This window comes from Ctenopharyngodon idella, chromosome 20 (assembly GCF_019924925.1).
Source record: "Ctenopharyngodon idella isolate HZGC_01 chromosome 20, HZGC01, whole genome shotgun sequence".
NCBI lineage: Eukaryota > Metazoa > Chordata > Actinopteri > Cypriniformes > Xenocyprididae > Ctenopharyngodon > Ctenopharyngodon idella.
The window spans coordinates 29,872,085-29,895,546 of NC_067239.1; the positions used below are offsets into that span (position 1 = coordinate 29,872,085).

A 23,462-nucleotide genomic window follows, 5' to 3' on the forward strand; every position below is an offset into this window, starting at 1 on the left:
CCAGAGTCTCAACCAACACAGAGACTCCCACTATAAGATTTTCTCTGTAACCCTGTATATTAACATTATTACTGTGCATTATATAATGTTTAACAGATCATTAATTCATTCGAATAGGTAAAAATATATCCTGCGGTATCATTTTAATTATTCAATTTTAGTTTTTCTGATTAAAAATATCTGCTAGTATTGTTTGGATAGTTTACAAATAACATAGAAATGTTTTTTTTTTCTTGAATATTAATACATAAATGTAAATTGTGTGTTTTAGATGCTGTACCTGCTCATCATTGAGTTTTTCTGAAGTTCTACACCATTTTTAATCACCTTTTAGCTTTTTAACTTATCATTATTCCATTAGAACAAACATTCCATTTAGTCTCTATATGATGTCACAAATTCTATTGGAATTAGAGAAATGTTTCAAATAGTTTTAGATGAAGAATTGCATCAACAACATCTTTAATATAACTATATCCTGGCCTATACTGGTGGAACAGTCATTTAAAGTACAGAAATTGACTTACTATATTGACTTGAAATAAAAGGTGTGACCATTTTAATCACCTTTTAGCTTTTATATCATTTAAAAAGGACAAATATTCCATTTAGTTTCCATATGATGTCGCAAATTCTACAGGAATTTGAAAAATATCTCAAACAGTTGCTCTGCTCTTCATTGTTGATGATTGTTAATAATCAGTTTGAGCTCGTTCACGTCTCAGGATGTAATTAATCACAGACAAACAGACTGTTTTAGGTTGATGTGTTTTATTAAGTGCAGACGTATCTTGGTACAGAATCCAGTTGGACACATTTCATTGTATAAGATGATGATGACGATGATGATGATGTATTTCTATGTGTTCACAGTGTCTGGGTTTCCACACGACAACACGCACATCTCTGGTCTTCAGATTGCTGGAATGTCGCATCAAAAGTGGATCCCATTTTGACTTTTTGGACTGTTTATTATTATTATTATTATTTTAAGCATTTTTGGACAAATAGCAACTGCAGAAACACACAAGCGCTGAACACGTAAAACATAAAAAAATAAATTAATAAACGATTGTATCTAATGCAAGGTGAATTTCAGACTTTCAGCAGACGAAGAAACTGATCTTTAGATCAATAAACGAAACATTTGGCTGTCGAGACAAATTTAAAATCAATCACAAATGAATTAGGCAAATAATTTAAATAAAACATTTGAAATAAATAAATAACAATAATGATAACATAAATAATCACAAACATATACACACACAATAATAATAATAATAATAATAACAATATAAAAATTATTATAAGCAACTGCAATCACTCCAACATTTACATGATTAAGGCAGTTTTACAGCATGTCGAGATCTAATTCAAGGCATTTCCGGCTACACTAAAGGGAGAAACCCTTGTCAGTAGGTTGTTTTGAAAGCTACAGTCAAAGTCCACAGATTCACAAGCTCTATTAAAGCTAGAAACGATGGAAACGTATGTACAGCCTGTGAATTCAAGGCATGTTCTAGGATTCTTAGGTCTAAAAGCTAAAAGCACTTGTGCGGAGATCCTAGAAAAATATCCGAACAGTCTAACCTGTTGAACCTCCTCCAGATAAACTACCTTACACTCTCAAAAACAAAGGTTCCGCATCTTCCATGAAGAACTTTAACATTCCACGAAAGGTTCTTTAGAATTTTAAAATGTTCTTCACATCAAAAATGGTGGTTCTAATGCAAACCTCCTTTTGGAACCTTTGTTGTTAAGAGTGTAGATTTGAAAAATAGCAGGATTTGAGTCAGTCTCATCCAGGTCGATTCTGTGGTTTAAGGCAGTGCTTCCCGACCCGTCCTCCTATAATAGTTGTGTCAAATCCAAAATGTGCACTGTTAGGATTGGATTGGGAAGCACTGGTTTAAGGCACAGCGCTGTTCAGCAGGCTGGACGCACCGGCATCTGAAGCAGGATGACCTGCCTGTTTTCCGACGGGTGGCATTTGTTGATGTGTCTCGTGAGTCCCGGTGAGCTGTAAAACATGGCGGGACAGTATTTGCACGGGTAAACCTGCGCCGAGTGCTGCAGACGGATGTGCCTCTCCTGGCTCATTCTGCTCGGGAAGTTTTCTCCGCACACCGGGCACAGGTGGCACTCGGAGGCGCTGAGATTCAGAGGCGCTTGGCTTTGGGTTTTATCGCACGCTTCGTGATGCGCCGTCACGTGCTTTTTCAGGTACGCTTGACGTTTGAACTTCTTCCCACAGTGCTGGCAATCATACAGGCCGTCTTCCGAGCCAGATTCGGAAAGTCCAGGACTAGGAGTGTCCCTGTCGCTGGAAGTCTCGTCTTTCTCGGGCGCGGGGGTCTTATTGCTTTCCGGGTTCTGCGGTTTGGGTTTGTGCCACCGCCGGTGCGAGGCCAGGTTCGCCGGGCAGCTGAAGAGCTTGTCGCATTCGGGGCACCTGTACTCGATCCGGACGATCCTGGAGCACTTGTGTTGGGCTAGGGAGAAGGGATCGGCGTACGCCTCTCTGCACAGCTGGCACACGAACTCGCCGAGCGGCTTGTCGCCGCCTGTGCACTGAGATCTGGGCTTCTGCTCCACCGGACCTTCTTTGATCTTCAAGCCCAGCACCGGAGAAGTGGTCATCTCGTCCTCGAACTGCAATTTCCGCATGGCTTTGGCTTTCTTGGACGCGGGTTTGCCTTTGCGCTCCGCGTCTGATGCGGGTCTTTTGGTGGCTACTGTGGTGCCGGTTCGGTTGCTGTTGCTGGTGCCGATTTTAAGATCCACGGGCGCGAACGGCGCGTGATCGGAGCCGTTGGGCGCAGCCGGGAAGGACTCCGCTGAAATAGGCGAGCCGAGATTGAAGCGCCTCTCCAAACACGCCCTCTCGTGCTCTCTGCTCACGGGTCGGGTCGGGCTGTACATGGATCGGTAGACTGTTTCGGGGTTCCCGAACTGCACAGGCGAAACCGGGCGGCGCGCGCACAGTGCGTCCTGCTGCGCGGCTGGAAACGCGCCCTGCTCATCCTCCTCCGAGCGGACGCGGTAGGAAACAGGTGTCGCTTTCTTATTTCTTTTGACTAAAAATCCTCTGGGCATCTTCGCCAGCTGAAAGGCACTTCAGACGGGTTGAAATCAGAGGCACACCTGGTTTTACTATATTTGGACGCGTGCGGTGATCTTTCCATCACGGAGGCATAGCAGCAGTCTTTTTAAGCAGGAATGATGACATTGTTCTCGCCCCTCGCTGCCTCGTCCAATCAGATGGAGCTGGAATCCCTATGGATTTGGAGATGGGAGGGTCTGCAGATTGCTCGGGCAGATGTACCTGAGGTTTATTATATTAGGATGCTTTAGGCACACGCTGGTTCCTCCTCTTTTCACGCTTTGATGCTTCCCGTCAATGCGCACGTGCCCTGCCTTTGTCAGCATCCTTTAGGGGCTCCTTCACTCTTAGAGCATCAGAATTTCAAATTAAAAGGGGGGAAATGGCAACAAAGAACTCGCGCAATGTTCAATTTTTAATACTCGGCGCAGTTTTAACACAAATGTTTTGAAATCAGTTGCAAAAGGGCTGCGAGGGCCATGCGTAATTTGTCTCGAAACTAATTAAATGTATAAATCAGACGCCTGCAGGCTTAGGACATGTGCGACAGTTGAATGCGGGACGTATTAATCACTCATTGCGCGCATACATAATTCATAAAAGAGGCTCCTCTCGTTTGCATCACAAAAGACACGCTTGCGCGAGCTGTGTGGACAGACGCACATCATCCTTCTGTTCAAACGGACTCATTCCTGTCTCAAACTCACCCGTGCCATCATCATCATCATCATCATCATCATCATCATCGTGCTCGTGTGTGATGATGTCATTCCAATGCAACGGTCTCGTCATAGCGGAATTTCGCGTAATCTCCATCAGCGCAATGATTCGAGAGGAGCATCACATAAATGGCGTTATTGTAGTTCCAGAACAACACTTTTGATGTGCTGTATGTGATTTCATAACTCTTTATGAGCGTTTTAGAGGAACCTTTTGGATTTTTTTTAATTTTATTTCCACATACAAGACCAGATGGTTTACTTGCCTAACTTGGACTAACACGTTTGTTGCATCTGACATCTGATGTGCAAACCTTTTATTTTATATTATTTTATCTCTCACTCTAAAAAATGCTGGGTTAAAAACAACCCCGTTATTGGGTTATTTTAACCCAGCGGTTGGGTTAAATGTTTGGCCAACGTGCTGGGCAGTTTTATTTAACTCAACTATTGATTAAAAATGACTATATGACTGGCTTAAAATGAACCCAAAATAGGTTGGAAATGAAATATCAGACACATAATCACTAGAGGCAACAATAATAATCAAAAGGGGAACATTTATTAATGAGCAATTTAATAAATGTTTATTGTTTAATTATTATTTATTAAACTTGTTAATTTATTAAACATATTAATAAATGTTAATTTCCACCATTTTTGGGTTCATTTTAAGCGAGCAATACAGTAAATTTTAAACAATAGTTGAGTTAAATAAAACAAACCATTCGCTGGGTTTGTCCATTTTCAACCCAGCATTTTTACTATTTCACTTGATTTGCATTTTAGAGAAACCTGTGTAGTTTTTTTTTTTTTACTGCATTTTTTCACAATCAAGACCCAGCTTTTAGAAAAACACATTTGTTGCATCTGAAATAGTTTAATTTTATTTCATTTCCTTCTGTTGTTTTATTTTCATTTGTTGTTATGTTTAACATCTGATCTACCCATACATGAGCTGTACGACGTGTGACTGTTGGATCATGCGTCTGTGATTTTCTGCCCCACATTCATTATCATACAGCTGCTGCTGCGCTCCGTCTTCACCCTCGTTCTGCTGCTCTTATCTGCCCCGCCGCACTGCCTTCAGATCTCAGCATAATATACAACCCAATACTGGATAACACATACACAGACTATTCGAAAGAGCAAACTCAGATATTGTTAATGAATTGTCACTCAGTACACACCAAACATTTGCATTTGACAAAACAAGAAGCTGTATTTATTTGCTCAAGTTCTTTGGCCCCCACCCCCCACAATGTGACATATGGTGCAGCAAATGTAAAGAAATAAAGAAACAAAAGATGAAGTAGTGAATAAATGCTCCTAAATGTAAATGGATATTGATTACAGCAGTCCCGGCCGGGCGTACATAGTCAGATGGTATCTGTTGTACTTCAGATAATCCAGAACACTCTTTCTCAGAGCAGAATAAGCCTCGCTTTTCTGAAACACCTCGCTGAGACTCGTCGGCTGATCGGACTCTGCTTTATCGTCCACTATCTTCTGAAGAGCCTCTTGAATTGACACCGAACCACTCTCACCCTGTAGAGACAAGACACAATAAAAACATTTTGGTTTTTGAAATATGCAAATCTTGTGTTCCCAAGTGAGATGTTCTTCATAGTAAACAAACATTTTATTTAATCTTATACTGACGTTTGAAGCACCTTTAGAGGAACCTGTCTAGTTTTCCCCCCATGTTTATTTCCATATTCAAGACTCAACTTTTAGCAAGATAGTTTACTTGCCAGACTTGGACAAACACATTTGTTGCATCTGATTTTTATATTTTATTATATTTTTAACATCTGATCTGGTTGCATTTCTGCCCACCAGAGCTAAATGTAAAAATACATTGGATTAAAATGATCGGTGCATGACGTAAAGTTACGTAATTGTTTATCTGACATGTTTTGAAAAGACTTTTCAGAGGGTAAATGCTTCAAACATAGATGTAGTTGTACAGGAAACCGACCTCTAGTTTGGCCGAGTCCATGATTTGGCGCACCTCCTGTTCAAAGTCAGCAAAGCGGTCGTGATAAAGAGCCAAGCACCAATTCTCTCTAAAATAACTGCGGAAAGAAGAAATCAAAAAGTTACATTTGGATTTAAAGAGATACACTTCTGTTTAAAAGTTTGAGGTCAGTATGGTTTTTTGATTTGAAAGAAATAATACTTCTATTCAACAAGGATGAATTAAATTTATCTAAAGTGACAGTAAAGACATTTATAATGTTACAAAAAAAATATTTTGAATAAATGCATCAAAGAATAATAAAAAAATGTAACAGTTTCCATAAAAATATGAAGCAGCACAACTGTTTTCAACATTGATAATAATCAGAAATGTTTCTTGAGCAGCAAATCAGCATATTAGAATGATTTCTGAAGGATCATGTGACACTGAAGACTGGAGTAATGATGCTGAAAATTCAGCTTTGATCACAGGAATAAATTACATTTTCTTATATATTCAAATAGAAAACAGTTATTTTAAATTGTAATAATTTTTCCACAATATTACTGTTTTTACTGTATTTTTTATCAAATAAATGCAGCCTTGGTGAGCAGAAGAGACTTTTCAAAAACATTAAAATAATCTTACCAACCCCAAACTTGTTAATGATAGTGTTGTTCACTCAAAATTCTATCATTATGTCTGTGACTTGCTAGACATGCAATTTTTAATTATGCTTTTATGGTGTTTTGTCTTTTTTAGAGCATATGGACACTTTGCATTCCATGGAAAACTGCAAACAGGTGTGCAATGACATGAGGGTGAGTAAATAATGACAGAGCTTTCATTTCACTTTAACTCTGGACACACGGCATGTTCATCTAATATCCTCCGTACAGCAGCACGGTTGATCAATTATGTTCACAGGTCTTGATGATCAGCCGTTCTCTGTAATGACATTGAGTGCCGGCCACATTCAGAGTCATGACAAAAGACCAGTGAAGAATCCCATTTTAATAAGTGTGATCAGCACTGCTGGGTGGCTTAACTATTGTCTCCTGGTGGTGTGATAAAGCGGATTGCACACCTGCATATAAACAGATTAGTAATGCAGGACAATGGCTCTGGTGGTGAAGGGTCAGTGGTGGTAAAATTCTGGAGCAGAGGTCACACTGTCGAAATGGATCTTCATATAAAGTGTGACCACATGAGGACAGATATGATGAAGGTTTTAAGTGTCATAAATAATCCTGTGCATTAATTCAAGATAATTAGTTGTTAGGTTTGGTATTTGAACAATCAAACCATGAATAAGGTATCAAGGTATTATATTAAATAGACATTTTTAGAACGTCCATTAGATTGTAGTGTAGAACTTTCATTGTAGAATTTTTTTAGATTTGAAATGAAGAATTAGTCTTTGAAAGCTGTAACTTGTAATTAGCCGTGATTTAGTCTGTTTAGAGTGTAAATGCATTGTCTGACTGTGACAGAAAAATGAATTTTTGTAACAAGATTTATGTGAGAAGTTTGGACCTGTACATGTCATGGACCAAACCCTCATGGTAGCGTGAGCAGAGATGATTCAGCAGCAGCTGGTGTTTCCTGTAGAGACGCAGGAGGTTGGAGACGGGAAGTGCATTCTTCGAGAGGCACGTGATGCTCTCCACCACATCATGCTGGCTGAGATGCAGATGAAAGTAGTTCCCCGTTTCAGTGCGGCCCGTCACCATGTCACGACCCTGCAGGACACAAATAATAAAGATGGACCTTTTTGGCTCCTAATGCAACACTTAAAGTAATCTACTATGATTGTTCTGTGATAAGATGCAGACTAATATTTGATTTTGACCTGCAGAATTTAAACATACTTTCTGAGCTGATGGAGGTTCATGGCCTTTGGATGTCGGTTTTGCGACATGGAGGTAATTGTAGCCGCCTGGTAATCTTCCCCCTGTGAATGTGAGTATTATTATTATTAAGTTATTCCTATGGAAGCTTATTTCCGCCACTGAATAAAACAATTTAAAAGATAATTGCAACTTTTTATCTCACAATTCTGACTATTTTTCTTAAGTTATAATGTCAGAATTGCAGGATATAAACTCACAATTGCAAGAAATAAAGTCAGAATTGTGAGATAAACTCACGATTGCGAGAAATAAAGTCAGAATTGTGAGAAATAAAGTCAGAATTGTGAGATATAAATTTGCAATTGCGAGAAATAAACTCAGAAATGCAAGATATAAACTCGCAATTGTGAGAAATAAAGTCAGAATTGTGAGATATAAACTCGCAATTGCAAGTTATGAAGTCCAATTCTGAGGGGGAAAAAAGACAAGACTTTTTTTTTCTCCGAATTGCGACTTTATATCACACAATTCTGACTTCATAACTCGTAATTGCGCGTTTATATCTTGCAATTCAGACTTTATAACTCGCAATTCTGAGTTTATATCATGCAATTCTGAGAAAAAAAGTCAGAATTGGGAGATAAAAAGTCGCAATTACCTGTTATATTTTTTTTTTTCCAGTGGCGGAAACAAGCTTCCATATATATTTCTCATAACTCCTTGTTTTTACAAACACAAAATTAATAGCATTTCCCCCCGAACACCAGAAATTTGATTATAAACCTGTTTATCTCATATCAGACACTGTGTTTCTGTGTAACAGATGGTCCATTCTGCTATAATCACTTAGCCTGTGATTAGATTATGCAAATGAACTGTCAATAGTTTGGTGTCGGTCAGAATTAGATGAGGGGGGAAAACTGGGTGACGCAACACATGCTAAACATTTTAACCACCTGCACTGATGTACTGGCCTTGTGATTCAGAAATTCGGAAGGAGAATAGTGACCTTGGATCTTGGCCTGACTGTAGAGTGGAATGAGGTGCTCCTGGTCAGACGGTGGGCCGGCGGGACGCTCCAGGGTCGGGTCACATAAGGGCAAGAGAACAGATGCCAAACTCTGCCCCACCTCCTTAGAATTAAAGCAGGAATCGCTCCACTGGTCAGCATGGTAACGGCGGGAGTATTTGGTCAAAGGGCCAGCGGCGTATATGGAGGGGTCGTTGGTATGGAAGGTGGTATCTACCACCAAACGGCCATCGAACACTAAACAGGCATCATTGATGGCCTTGAAGGCGTCGCAGTCGACGGTTTTACAAGAGAAGCTGAAGAACACCTGTGACAAACATGCAGCATTTAAAGTGTTTTCCAAATCATGATGGGCTGAACATCACACAACCATTAAACGAAGAGTTGATAAGCGCATGTTAATGGCTCACATCATTTAGATTTCAAATGTCCTTTGTAGGTCTATGAAATCATTCTGTTACTTTCAAAACTCAAAATGTCAATTTTTGGGTGAACTAACCTTTATTAACATTATAAGCACCTCACAGAAAAAATAAATAATAAAAATGTATAATATGACTTCTTTAAATATGTAAACTGATGTTTAAGAATGATTTCTGTTCCTAACCGCACACTCCAGTCGTAGGGTCGGACCGTCAGTGGTGAAGGACACCGATGTCACCGGATCTGTGTGTTGTCCATCATTGAGTTGCTTCAAAAGGCAGTCATGATGGATTTGGACTTCCTCCTTTTCCAGAGCCTGTTTCACTGCGTGATCCACAGAGCCATCATGGAAACAGGAAGATGGGTCATCTTTGGGAGGATGTACTACATGAATCCGGCAGCCGCAGACACCAAGACGCATAAGCGTCTCCACACAGGTGTACACGTCTATGGTGTTTCCATATACCACAGCATCGCCTGCGGACAGACCACACATAATTTCATTTTGTGGTGGTGAATAATTCACAACATAAGACACTAGACTTCCTCCACATCCACACCAACAATAATTCATCAAGTTGCATTCCCTCCAATAGAAAGATGGTTTACTTAACAGTAAAATAAACTTAAGGCCATTTACCCTCCACAAGGGGGAGGGGAAGCAATTTATTACGGCCATTTGGAGAGATAATATCAGTGACAATGAAACCGAGAAGGGTCACTTAGCAACCCGGAGAAGGTCCTATTAGGTTAGAAGATGGGAAAGAAAGAAGGAAGAGAAGATGAAGGAAGTGATGTCCTTTCACTGATGCATCTAAACAGTGTCAGAAACCCTCTTACGCCATCAGTGCTGGATTGATTTAATTGAGATCTTTTGTGAAGGAGGGTCTTTGATGTTAATATTAGAGTCCTCAAGTATGAAAACTAATCAGTCTGAGCTCACATAACACACACAGAGTGAATATATAAGGTGCACATGCATGACCCTGTATAATGACAGATGATTGGTGTGTAAAATCATTTTATACATGAGCATTAGTTTGGCTGTGTTTAAAATAAAGCATGATTACTTTGATCATGTTGCTGTTACCATCAGTGCTCATTAAATAGTGTTCATTCATTTATCAGAATATAACATTAAATGGGGACCTATTATACCCCTTTTTACAAGATGTAATATAAGTCTCAGGAGTCCCCAGAATGTGTCTGTGAAGTTTCAGCTCAAAATACCTCACAAATCATTTATTATATCATGTTGTAAATGCCCATTTTTGAGTGGAAGGAAAAACATGCTGTTTTCGTGCATGTGTCTTTAAATGCAAATGCGCTGCTGCTCCCCACCCCTTTCCAGAAGAGGGCGGAGCCTGTACAACTCGTGCCCCGGATACTCTAGCAAAAACTAAAACATCTGTTTGGTTTTGATTACCATCTCTATCACTGTCATACTCATGTGACATTGCAGTTAATTATTTGCATGTGTTTTAAAGCCACAACTGTTTAAACTTCTGATATGTTTTTCTGAGCGCATGTAACTACGAGCGGGTCCGCCGGCATGGGAGTCGGACGCTCTAACAAGGAGACTAAAGACCGCAGCCTTTCTCTTGCACTTAACCTTGTGTGTATTTGACAGTTTATGTCAAAAATATCAATAAATTTCACAAACTCAGTCAGTTATGCCTGTGAACATAAACAGCAGGGAAAGAAATTGCATGTGTATACTAGATCTGTGTATTAAAGTGACAGCAGTGTAATACAGTACCTACTGCTTAGTAGCTTTAATAAGAATACATTTCTTACTTGAACGCTGCTGTTAAATGCTCTTGTGAGGAGATAAACATGGCGGACTGTGTACAGCTCACTCAGGGGCGGAGCTAAGCTAATAGGGCAGATCGTCACCAGTCATGGCTCCTACGTAAGAGTAGGGGGAAATCTGGAACCACTGGTTTGGACGACTGTTTATGATTTATGGGGATTATATAAAAAAAGAGGTTGGGTTTTTACCATTATAAGCTGGTTGTTGCACACTGTGGACACATATCTGTGTTCAAACACCTTATAAAAGTGAATTTTGCATAATAGGTCCCCTTTAATGTATACAAAATATTCTTGAATGTGCATCAATATAAATGTGGCTTTGTCTTCTATACATCTCACACATGCAGTTCTATAGCTTCTGTCTTCAATGCCAGATTTATTTATGCCAGTATATGTTAAATAGGATTTTGTAATGGTGGTCATTTACATATCATCTGTGTGGTGAATGAATGTGCTTCTTTCCCCGTGCAGCGCTGTACAGCTGAACATTTTGAGAAAGCCTCGCTCAATGCCCTGTCCATGGTGCTGAACCACAGCCAGCGCCGCACAACACTCAACCTCTGAGCACAGGGATGTTTTCAACCCGAACAGGATTTCTGCCAAAACTATTATCAGGTAATTTGTGTTGACAACTTATTCGGAGCCAGACCCAGCGAAGCCTCTGGTTGACCCAAATACAAATTCTCATGCCACTAAATTGATATCTTTCATGTGCAGACGGTATAATTAGCATTCACTGATAATTGCACTACTTCCTGGATTATTAAAGGAGGCTGTAATTAGTAAATATAATAGGCTTAATCAGACAGATAGCGGTGGCTCATCTCTGCCCGTGCAGATTAATTCTTAGCTCACCCTACTAATATTAATATTCCCCTGTAAATGGATGGAAGGAGATTAGATTTCACTCACGCTAATTAGCTACTTGTTATGCTCTGACAGTTGGATGCAGCTTTAGAATAACAGTGGCTTGGTAAATGAGATTATGCATGAGAGAGGTCTGCCATGTCACACTGATCTAGACTCAGCTCTGAAGAACGGCTAATAAAATCTTTTTAAATTTGCAGTAAGTGCACCTGTCAGTTCCACGAAGTTGTCCATGAGCCACTGATGGACGTTTGAGCAGTCATGCTGGTCATTGAGGGTGAAGAGGTTGGATGAAACGGGCCATGTGGATCTGTGTCTGGCCTGATGTAGATTGCTGGTGGTCTGGTTAATGACGTCCATACTGGTGAGACTGGGCATCTGAAGTGTCGTTAGAAAAAAATAATGAAAATAAAAAATCTCGATCTCTCTTTCTCTGTATAATATGTATACATATAAATAAATAAATAAATCATATAATTTTTCTGTATATTCTCTAACCACACTGTTTAATATAATTTATTTAAATAAAAATAAATAAATTTAAATATCAAATTGATATTAATATTATTTATATTAAATAATTTAATATCAATTTGTCAACACAAATTACAGATACTTTTATATATATATATATATATATATATATATATATATATATATAAATAAAAGTGCTGTCAAATTGATTAATCACGATTAATCGCATCTAACAATAAAGTTTGTGTTTACATAATATGTGTATATACATTATATATATATATATATATATATATATATATATATACACACACACACACACACACACACATTTTTGCAATGTAATACTGCTAAATGTATTGTCAGACTCTGCCAAATACAGCAGCATCCACACAAGCTGATTTCTCATGTGCTAATTATTGTGCTCTGCATGGATAACAAATTAGCATTGCATTAATTTGCAAACACTGAGCTAAGTTGGCTCATAATACATGTTTCATAATTCATAGTGACATCTTGGTTCATTGAATTGTGTTAATGTTGTGTTTGTGCATCTCTGACCTGATACTGCAGGCCGGTGCAGAGGATCAGATAGTCATAGTTCACTTTACCATTCGCCATCAGCTCCACGTGTTTGACCTCGCGGTTGATGGCCTTCATCTTACCCGTCACCACACTGATCCAGGAGCGCAAAGACAGCTGGGCTTGATCCTGATCGCTGAAGCAGTGACTGTAGAGGAACAGAAACTGTATCTGTCTTACACAGCAATGAAAAGAGCAGTCTTCAAGTGCGGCCAGAAGGACATCAGGGAATCTTTCAGTGTAACCTTTTTAGATTCTCAATGCTCAAGGTTAACGGACTCATTCACTGTTTTACGCTATAATTGAGATGCTGAGAATCAAGGTTTCATGTGTAAGCTCTTCTCCAGAGCTCTGATACAGTGTGTCTTATCAGTTGTTTGGATCGGTGGATTGGATTAGATGTGCCAGTCATGCAGAACCACTAACAGACGTGATAAACAGACACTCACTGGAGCTCAGTTCCTGCTTTCCATCATGAGCACCAGGAAGTGATGCCTTCGGTGAAGCCGCAGCTCTCAAAACAGTAAGATTTAAGGTAAGACCTCTTGGTCAGAATCTCTTGAGAGACCAAAGCAGTTTTAAAGTAATACTTCACCCAATTTTATCTTGATTTATTCATTCCAGCCAAGTATTATTTGTTCCTCTTTGAAGAAAAACACAAGATGTTCTGCCAAAAATGAAGCTTGTTTTCCAGTACAAATATCTAAACATTCTTAAAGGCACAATATGTAAGATTTTTGGATTAAAATATTTAAAAACCACTAGAACAGTTTTATATATTTTGTTTACTTGTGTACTTTCACTATCCCAGATGTTTCCAAGAATGTTTAAATCCAGAGAAATAAGCCATTTTAACCAGGACACAGACTATGTCCATGCATCGCCTATCGATGCGTTAACCTCGATTCCCGGTTTTATTTTGTAGAAACCAAGGAAACACCAAAGACGCTTTAATATATTATGTGTTTTTATTAGACAGGTGAGCAACTGTTTGGATACATTCATTGACAGAAAAAAAATCATTGTTATATAGCTCAACTCAGTAAGTCTTATTGTTTAAATCTCGTTTTCTTGATTTACTGCGAGTACCATGTTTTACCATGACTAATATTGATCTAGCTTACTGCAGTGAGCAACAAGTGTCTCATAGTAGCTGCTAAGCGAACGCAAAGAGTAGCATTATAACAACTTTCAACACACAAATGTATCTACTATGATAAACAGTGCTGTGTTACCCTGCATACGCTTGACCGGAAGAAGCGGATGCGGTGACTATGGCATAATAAAAGCTCCACTGCTCTCGAGCCGTGTATGTCGCGCTCGTCTCTCATTAGCAATCGCTCCAGCGGCCTCGTTCCGCCCCAACGGCTTTCAGCCACACCCTGCTTCATACTACAGTAATGTTAATAAATCTTTAATACATTGATTTCTGTCCAAATCTCGCCGGATTCTTTTCCACCAGCTGTAGACGTGAAGACAACACCTCCCATGATTCCTCAAAATCAAGGCGTCACCAAGCTATGCCTTTGTTTTGAAAAAGAGACCTCTAGCGGCGAAATTACATATTGTGCCTTTAAGTCAAGATACAATTAAGTGAGTTTATACTTAAAACTGAATTTTTTTTTTCTTGTTTTAAGCATAAACTCAATTTTGATACAATAAGATAAGTCTATATTGACAAATAAGATTTTGTAGACATTTTTAATGGAATCCAAGACAAAAATAATGAGTTAAAAAATCATGTTTTGCACTGTATAAAAGTATCACTAAATCTCATTTGCAATCATCATTTTCATACTTTTTTTTGTAGCGATGCAATTCTGCTGTCTAAACTGGTCTCTTAAGAAATTATTAATAATGGTTATAATAAATTGACTTTCTGGATTGCAATATTAAAATATAAGTCAATGTTTCAAGTTTGGACTCCAATGAGGGACCAGAACAGCTTTAATGTTTTAGCACTTCACTTCTGTATGATAGAATGGAAATAACAAATTTTTCTCCCCTCTCTCATGGAGTGGAAATATGCTGCTTGGAGTCTAAATGCCTCTCGTTTGTAATGCATCGCTCACCTTGTAGCCAGAAATCTCATGTTATCATCAGAGCAGCGATCTGGAAGCCCATGAGTGGAGATGAGAGTGAGATTGTTGAATCGAAGATGAGGACTGGTCAAATACAAGCAGGAGAGAGAAATGTGTTACTGTAGACAAGTGAGAGTCAAACATCTTTATCAACTTTCTGCATCTCGACATGATACGAATGAATGAGAAACACTGATGTTCATACTCTTAATCGATTTCAGGTACTGAAAACGTGTTCTTTTGAAGAACAGACCCTGTGTAGGACAGATCTTGTCCATTTTGGATAATGAGGCTATTTTTGTCCAATTTTTTGTTCTTTTTTGCTGTTCAGAAATGAATACCATTGAATGAAGAGAGGACAGTGATGACGCCTGAACAAAAGCACGCGGAGTGTGTGAGGTTATTCTGAAAACACTCAACGGACAGATGCTGAAATCCCTTAATTTCCAGCGCAGCGCTGGCCTGCATTAAAGCGCTTTCTTCTCTCTAACCATCACAGTAAAAGCCTTTCCTTTTGTTTTGTCTTTTTTCCCCTCTTGTTTTGTTTCCTGTGTGTAGTGGTCTCCCCCCGTCGCCCTCCTCCCGTCCCCTCAGGAGTGTAAAAAGGTCTCTTGTCATGTAAATGACCTGTTTTGTATGTGCTAGAAAGACATGATCTCTATCTGTGGCGGGAGAGGAAATCAGGCTAGCGTGTGTAGAAAGAGGAGCGCGTGAGGCCTGTGGACCGTCACGTTTGATCAGACGGAGGACGCTGGACACACAGCCGCAGGTCTGCGTTCTAGCGCTCTAAGCGACGCAGACAGACAGGGCTGCTACTGTCATCTTCAGCTATCTGTCTTTTATTTTAGCTGTTTTTTTCCCCACTTAACTCCTTCCTGCATGTTTGATTTGCACAAACATTCACATGCAAATGTTTCAGAAAAATGCCAGTTTTTAACAGCACTTTGAGCAGCAGTGTACAAAACAGGGTTTGAAACGTTAAGTCAATTTATTTATTTTTAACAAAATTCATTAAATATTCTATTATCTATTTTATTTTCTATTCATTTATGAGGTTTCGAAACCTGTTAACAAAAATTTTGGACATAAATACACTAAATAATAATAAAAAAATATTAAAGTAAAGAATAAATTTATTTGTGTGATTTTTATTTTATCCATAAACATTAATTAATCAATTAAATTAATGTTTAATTAAGGTTTATTGCTAAAATAACATTAACATTTAAAAATATGTATACAACATATTTTTAACATTTGGGACATGCCTAAATACACTAAATAAATTAAAAATAAATTGATTTGTGTGATTTTTATTTAAGCCATAAAAATTAATTAAATGAATGCCTAATAAATGTTTATTGCTAAAATAACATTAAAATAAAGTTTAAAAACAGGTATACATTAAAATATTTATTTGGGACATGTCTAAATAAACTTAATAAATTTAAAATAAATAAAAAAATGATTTGTGTGATTTTTATTTTATCAATAAACATTAATTAAATTAATGATATTGCTAAAATAACATTAAAATACATTTTTTAAACATTTAAACAATATATGCATGAAAATATTACTAATACAAATAAAATAAAAATTTGGTTGCACATTTAGCCTAAATTACCTAGTTTGGGACCAGATGTTGTAGTTATTGATAAACATAATTTAAAGAAACATTTGCTTGATAATTTTTCTTACAATATTGTTTTAAATTATTATTTTTAGCTTGACAAATGCAGTACACAATTCTGTTTGTGTAAAATTGAGAAATTGAGAAACTCTTTTTTTACTATTTTTATTGGCGTTGTTCAAGTTAAAAAATTATAGAATTATTTGGAAAACAGAATTATTTGTCCATCTTTTATATTAGAAAAAAGAAATCCAGAATGTGTGTCAATGTGAAATGTTGATCTTGTGTGTGTGTGTGTTTTCTCTCCACAGGCTGCTCTTGACCACCAGCTCACAGCGTTCTGGCCTTATCAGCAGCTGACAGACCTCTATTGTGGCCAGTGTCTGACTGCTAAGTTTAGGGGCCAAGCAGAGGCCAAGCATCTTTATCGGTCCTCTATGGTCCTGCGTTTCACCCCATCCTCAGGGGTGATAAAGGACAAGAGAGCGAGCATGAGGGGGGCTAACGGTTTTGGCTTGACAGATAAGCGCTGTCGGCCATGGCCTCCACATTCTCCATTAGTCAGGCGGCCTCTACAGGGGCTGAACGGCCATAAGTTTAGTGGACACTAACTGCCTCATTAGTCAAGTCATTAGCGACAGCAAACACCAATTGCGGCCTAGAGAACAGTGGCAGGGCTAATTAAAGGGCCAGCGCGTGACCTCCGCACATTGCCAGCTCTAGACAGCTGCGTGCCCGCAGTGCCTGCCAAAGCAGCAGGAGTTAACACACACACACACACACACACACACACACACACACACACACACAACCGCAGAGCGACCCCTGGTTGCCAGGCAGTTATCAGCTTTCAGGAAACAAGAACGGCCTTAAATCACAGCTTTGTTTGGTCAAACGCTCTGCGAGAGGCCGCATCCAAAGTCCTGACATCTCCTGATATCCTCTCGATAAAATGACATTCTGAAAAGTGAAATCCTTCAGAGACTATACTAAACATGTTTGGAAAAACAGTTGTTTTTTGTTTTGTGTACAATACTGTGGGCCAAATTAATACTTATATTCAGCAAGGGAATGCATGAAATTGATCAAAAGTGAAAGCAAAGACATTTATAATGTTACAAAATATTTCAAATAAATGATGTACTTATCCTATTCAATCCTGAAAAAATGTATCACGGTTTCCACAAAAATATGAAGCAGCACAACTGTTTTCAACATTGATAATAATAAGAAATATTTCTTGAGCAGCAAATCATCATATTAGAATGATTTCTGAAGGATCATGTGACACTGAAGACTGGAGTAATGATGCTGAAAATTCAGCTTTGATCACAGGAGTAAATTACATTTTACAATATAATCACATAAAAAACGGTATTTTTAAATTGAAATAAAATTATTAAATTTAACAAATCTTAACAACCCCAAACTTTTGAATGGTAATGTACATCAAATGTTCAAGAAAGACATAATGGAACATTTTTTCTAGACTCCAGATGTGGCCATTTACAGTTTTTCTAAAGTGACATTTAAATATCTGTTTAAATAACTTTTTTTTTTTTCTTTCTCAATCTAGAATCACCTTTTTTTCCTCACCAGAATATGGACCTGATATTTAAGTCAAAATCTTTCCAATCTTTCCCCTTGGAACCAACCACCGGTTTGGAATCACTGCTTAAAAATACTTTAATAAAGATAATCAAATATTTTATTTGAAAAATGTTTTTGAATTGAAAGAATCTGTTTTTCAAATTCAGCGCATTGGCTTTCTTTAGAACACAAAGAGATCTCTGTCCAGATCCAGAATACAGGTATTAATTGGCGCGTGTTGTGCTGAGTGTTATTATATAAAGCCCTAAGCTCAGATTTCATGCAATCATTGTTTCGCTCAAATCCCTGAGGGTCACTCTCACTAATTATAATCACACTTGAGATGATGTCCCCCCACCCCCCCAAAAAAAACCTGTTTCAGATAGAAATATCTTGCTGTTTTTCAAAAGAAATCATAAATGCTATTTAGGGCTTCATTATCAGTGTTGACCATTTGATTAAAGTAGCATTTCTAAAAATGGCATATGCAGTACTTACCTGAATGTCAGTGCTTCAAGAAAAGCTAAACCTGTGTCGGATGCTCCCACTACCACGATTCTGGCATTGATGGTGACCTTCGGCTCCATGATGAGTTTTCTGTTTGTGTAGTACAGGGCAAAATGAGCCTGGAAGGAATATATGAGAAAAGATCTTTAGTGGCATCTAACCCATAGAAATGCTCACCGATGGTTAATTTCTTTTGAACCTTCTATTCATCAAAGAATCTGAAAAAATGTATCAAAATTTCCACAAAAATATTAAACAGCACAACAGTTTTCAACATTGATAATAATCAGAAATGATTCTTGTGCAGCAAATCGTCATATTAGAATGATTTCTGAAGGATCATGTGACACTGAAGACTGGAGTAATGATGCTGAAAATTCAGCTTTGATCACAGGAATAAATTACATTTTAAAATATATTCAAATAGAAAACAATCACTTGAAATAGTAATATTTTACAATATTACTGCTTTTACTGTATTTTTGATTAAATAAATGCCTTGTGAGCAGAAGAGACTTCTTAAAGCATCAAAAAATATTACTGACCTCAAACTTTTGAACAGTAGTGCACTTATACGAAATGTATTTGAAAACAGAAAATGTGATCACGCTTATGTTTTTATATCCTACAAATGAAAGCTTAAAGTTTGTGTGATATTGAACATCACTGTCTGATTTAAATATGTCTCCAAGATAAGATGAGGATTTATTGAAACTGTGATAAAAGTCTTGAACGTATCACTTTTTTTTTTTTTTTTTTTACAAAATTATAAACCAGGGATGCAAACAGGTAAGGGGGAAAAAAGGAGAGAACATTGCGTGGGGCAGGGAATTGTTTTTTTTTAAAGATATCTGCTTTACATGCTCATTTGTAGTTACTTTAAGGGATTTTTACATTTATTTTTTATTACCTTATATGTCCAAAACTAATTTTTCATGAATTTCATGAATACTGAGCTAAACTGCAAAACTGTTCTCAGACCTCAAATTCATAAAATATTACCCTTTATAGACATAGTTTTTAAAGTAAAGAGTAAAGGAAACACTGTATAATGCTTATTGAAACAACCAGTTCTTTATTTACCTTTGTAAGTTCACAAGTACCCCCCCCCCCCCCCCCCCCCTCCCCCATAAAAACACTTTCTCAGTAGATATGCAAATCCCATAGGTGACCTATTTTGATCTCAAAAAGGTGAGTTGCCACTGAAAGGTGAGGAGTTTGCATCTATGATAAACAAATCAGTAATGTTTTGTACCGTATACCATCATTTTACCAGCAATACTGTCGCTTAGCAATTTACAAGCATCAAATTCAAAAATATAATGAAAAATACTCATGTGCTTTACTAACACGCATAAAGATATGTTGCTAAAACAGCTGTTTATCATATTTGTGGTCATTTGAACTACCAGCTCAACCGGGCCTTATTGTCGAACCCTGGATAATCTCATAAGCCTTTGCTTGTCAATGCTGCGAAATGGTCCTGTGTTGTGTTTCAGGTGAATGTTTGTCCTTTAACCAGTGAGTTAACAACTAACAGCTAAGCTCACTTAGCAGCTAACAGTAATTGCAGTTTTCCTAAAAGCACTGCTGATGTCCTACAGACGGACTATTCCATTTGGAAGGGTTCCCCTGCATGACAATAGTTTAATCAGCGCGAGAGCGACAGTATGTTTCACTGAGCACTTATTGAGCTAAAAAGATACCAGCACAGCGAACAGGAAAAAGCATTTGCATTAGCGAACACTATAACTCATCTAAAATATTGAAATGTGCTGCGTTCCATTGAAAGAATAGAAACCCACTCTATAAAAAACAGTGCAGACCACTTCAATAGGCTCTGCGCCTAATATGAAGCATTGAAATGGTCAATTCTTAGAGCAGATTTACAGAGAGGGACATGTTTGGCCGTCTCTGAATCAATTCAAAGCGAACAGCTGCCGTGTTCTCCTAATCATTCTCTCTCTAGTTCTCTAATTGGCCCTTGAGCATGAATAATTTGAGGGATTTGTTCTGTGGTACACCTTATCTGATTTAACTTGGAAGAATAGAGACGCGGTGGACTCTGGGAAGGGAGAGGCCCAAATTGTCATTGTAATTTAAGGAAACGTAGCTGATTACATGGCCATTGGTTGGCCAGTGATTGGCTCTTCAAAGTCATTCATTAATTGCTGTAATCAATGGCAGGGACTGAAGGAGGTTTAAATTCTGGACATGTGGGGCCACTTGATGGCAGAAATCAGAAAACGCAGGAATCGTGTCCACAAAAATCACACAGACATCAATATATATATATATATATATACACACACACACACACACACACACACACACACACACACACTCTCTCTCTCTCATTGGCCACTTTATTAGGTACACCTTGCTAGTACTGGGTTGGATCCCCTTTTTCCCCTTTTGTTTTTTTAGCTTTTAGCTAGTGTGCTCCAAAAAAATGACAAAATTCGCATTTAGAAGATAAACATTCAAAACATCACTGCTGGATCAAGGTCATGGTTTTGATGACATCACCCTGCACTTCAGCTTCTCATCAGATTTTCTGACCAATCAACTCTAGAATCTAAAGTGTCCCGCCCCCTACATTATAAACAGATGCTGAAGCTGTGGCTAAAATCGGTCACTTGTTCACACACTTACTATTTTCTAAATGGTGAATAGCACATAGTGCAATATATAGGGGATAGGGAACGATTAAGACTGTGTAAATATGCTTTCTATTGAGGCAAATGAAGTCTGGTTTCACATTAGGGTCACGAGAACCGACACAGCGCGCGCACAGTCTGCTCCGGTCCAGAGACACGATAGCACAGAGCGGATGATATGCGCGAGCCAGCGCAGACCAGAAAATGTTTCGGACCCATTTGAATTCTGCACAGAATGCTATATGGTAAAGCAACATGGAGGAGATTAGGAGGAGAAACGATTAGAGATTAGAAAGAAACTGAGGCTTTACTGAGCTCAATGGCTCTGGCAATTGGCCGAGCTGTGATATGAACAAAACGCTATTGGCTATTTTAAAAAAGGGGAGGAGCTGTATCATATGTCCCGCCCTGTCTTCCTGTTTCAGTGGAAATTACGTCAACACATTGAATAATGCTGCATGTTCCAAGGCACTTCAGCAGGCCTATAATTCTTTGTGGCATACATTCAACAAGGTGCTGTAAACATTCCTCTGAGATTTTGGTCCATATTGTCATGATAGCATCACAAAGTTACGAATCTCCCTTTCCACCACACCCCAAAGCTGCTCTATTGGATTGAGATCTGGTGAATGTTGAGGCCATTTGAGTTTAGTGAACTCACTGTCATGTTCAAGAAACCAGTTTGAGATGATTTGAGCTTTGTGACATGGTGTGTTATCCTGCTGGAAGTAGCCATCAGAACACTGTGGGCATAAAGGGATGGACATGATCAGCAACAATACTCAGGTAGGCTGTGGCGTTTAAACGATGCTCAATTGGTACTAAGAGGCCCAAAGTGTGCCAAGAAAATACCCATTACGCCACCAGCAGCCTGAACCCTTGATACAAGGCAGGATGGATCCATGCTTTCATGTTGATTATGCCAAATTCTAACCCTACCCTCTGAAGGTTACAGCAGAAATCTCGAATCATCAGACCAGGCAATGTTTTTCCAATCTTCTATTGTCCAATTTTGGAATTCAACAAGGCATTTTCGCCCATAGAACTTTTCTCTTTTTCTGACCATTTTCTGTAAACCCTAGAGACGGTTGTGTGTGAAAATCCCAGTAGATTAGCAGTTTCCGGCCACTTTATTAGGTACAACTGTTAATTCAAATATCCAATCACATGGCAGCAACTCAATGCATATAGACATGATCAAGGCGATCTGCTGAAGTTCAAATTGAGCATCAGAATAGGGGAAAAAAGATGATTTAAGTGACTTTTGCTTGTGCCAGATGGGCTGGTCTGAGTGTTTCAGAAACTGATGATCTACTGGGGCTTTCACACACAATGGAAGACTGTGAAAGTCTTTAGGAAACCTGTTTGAAAATGGTCAGTATTTTTGTGATTCTGTTCATTTCTTCAAAACTAGAAAACTGTGAAAAAATGTTCTTAGATGGTGTTCATCTGCTCCTGATAATGATATGACAGTAACAGGATGTCAAACAGGAGCTGACCCTGTCCTCTCTGCTCAGGTAAAGCCAGCACAGGTGCGCCTGTCTCAAACACTGGTGGACATGCAGGACTTCTAACAGACATAATGCCCTTCGTAACACAACACTCTATTGACGAAGACCGAACAGGTGCTTTAACTCTGATTAATTCATCTGAACCGGACAGAGGATTAACGCAGTCATTGCGCTCTTATCTGCAGTGCTGCCTGGACACCAGCGTTGCTGCGTTACCAAATGGAGCTTTCTAATGTGGTCTGAAGGGTGACAGCTTGTGTTTCTTGCTAATGCACCACACACACACACACACACACACACACACACACACACACACACACACACACACACACACAAAGCAGCATATGACACAGCAGCTCTGTTCCAAAACCTAGGTGGCCTTGTTGTCTATTGCCTTTTGCTTCAGAACCCAGAATTTACATTGGACTTTAAGTAGTGACTGAATTGTTTGTAAAGCAAAAGGACACAAAAATTAGCTAATAATGCGATACTCTACACTCTAAAAAATTCTGGGCTAAAAACAACCCAAGTTGGGTTGAAAATGGACAAACCCAGCGGCCCTAAATGTTTTCCCAACCTGCTGTGCAGATTTATTTATCTCAGCTATTGTTTAAAAATTACTGTATTGCTTGCATAAAATGAACCTAA

The 23,462-nt window shown here is 38.5% G+C and overlaps 2 protein-coding genes across 2 annotated transcripts in view; both read right to left on the reverse strand.

Moving 5' to 3' along the window:
* Positions 1 to 754: 754 nt before the first annotated feature.
* insm1a (insulinoma-associated 1a) lies at positions 755 to 3,242 on the reverse strand. The gene has a single exon (XM_051875341.1). It carries the CDS (start codon positions 3,097 to 3,099, stop codon positions 1,930 to 1,932), a length of 1,170 nt encoding a protein of 389 aa, XP_051731301.1. The 5' UTR covers positions 3,100 to 3,242; the 3' UTR covers positions 755 to 1,929.
* A 244-nt stretch (positions 3,243 to 3,486) lies between these two features.
* Positions 3,487 to 23,462, reverse strand: part of cfap61 (cilia and flagella associated protein 61) — a 31,520-nt gene continuing 11,544 nt past the window's right edge. The window contains 10 exon segments of the mRNA XM_051875340.1: positions 3,487 to 5,373; positions 5,807 to 5,903; positions 7,325 to 7,530; positions 7,660 to 7,742; positions 8,651 to 8,978; positions 9,279 to 9,571; positions 11,986 to 12,154; positions 12,812 to 12,980; positions 14,905 to 14,997; positions 18,635 to 18,762. Of these exon segments, the coding sequence (XP_051731300.1) occupies positions 5,176 to 5,373; positions 5,807 to 5,903; positions 7,325 to 7,530; positions 7,660 to 7,742; positions 8,651 to 8,978; positions 9,279 to 9,571; positions 11,986 to 12,154; positions 12,812 to 12,980; positions 14,905 to 14,997; positions 18,635 to 18,762 (1,764 nt within the window). The 3' untranslated portion in view covers positions 3,487 to 5,175.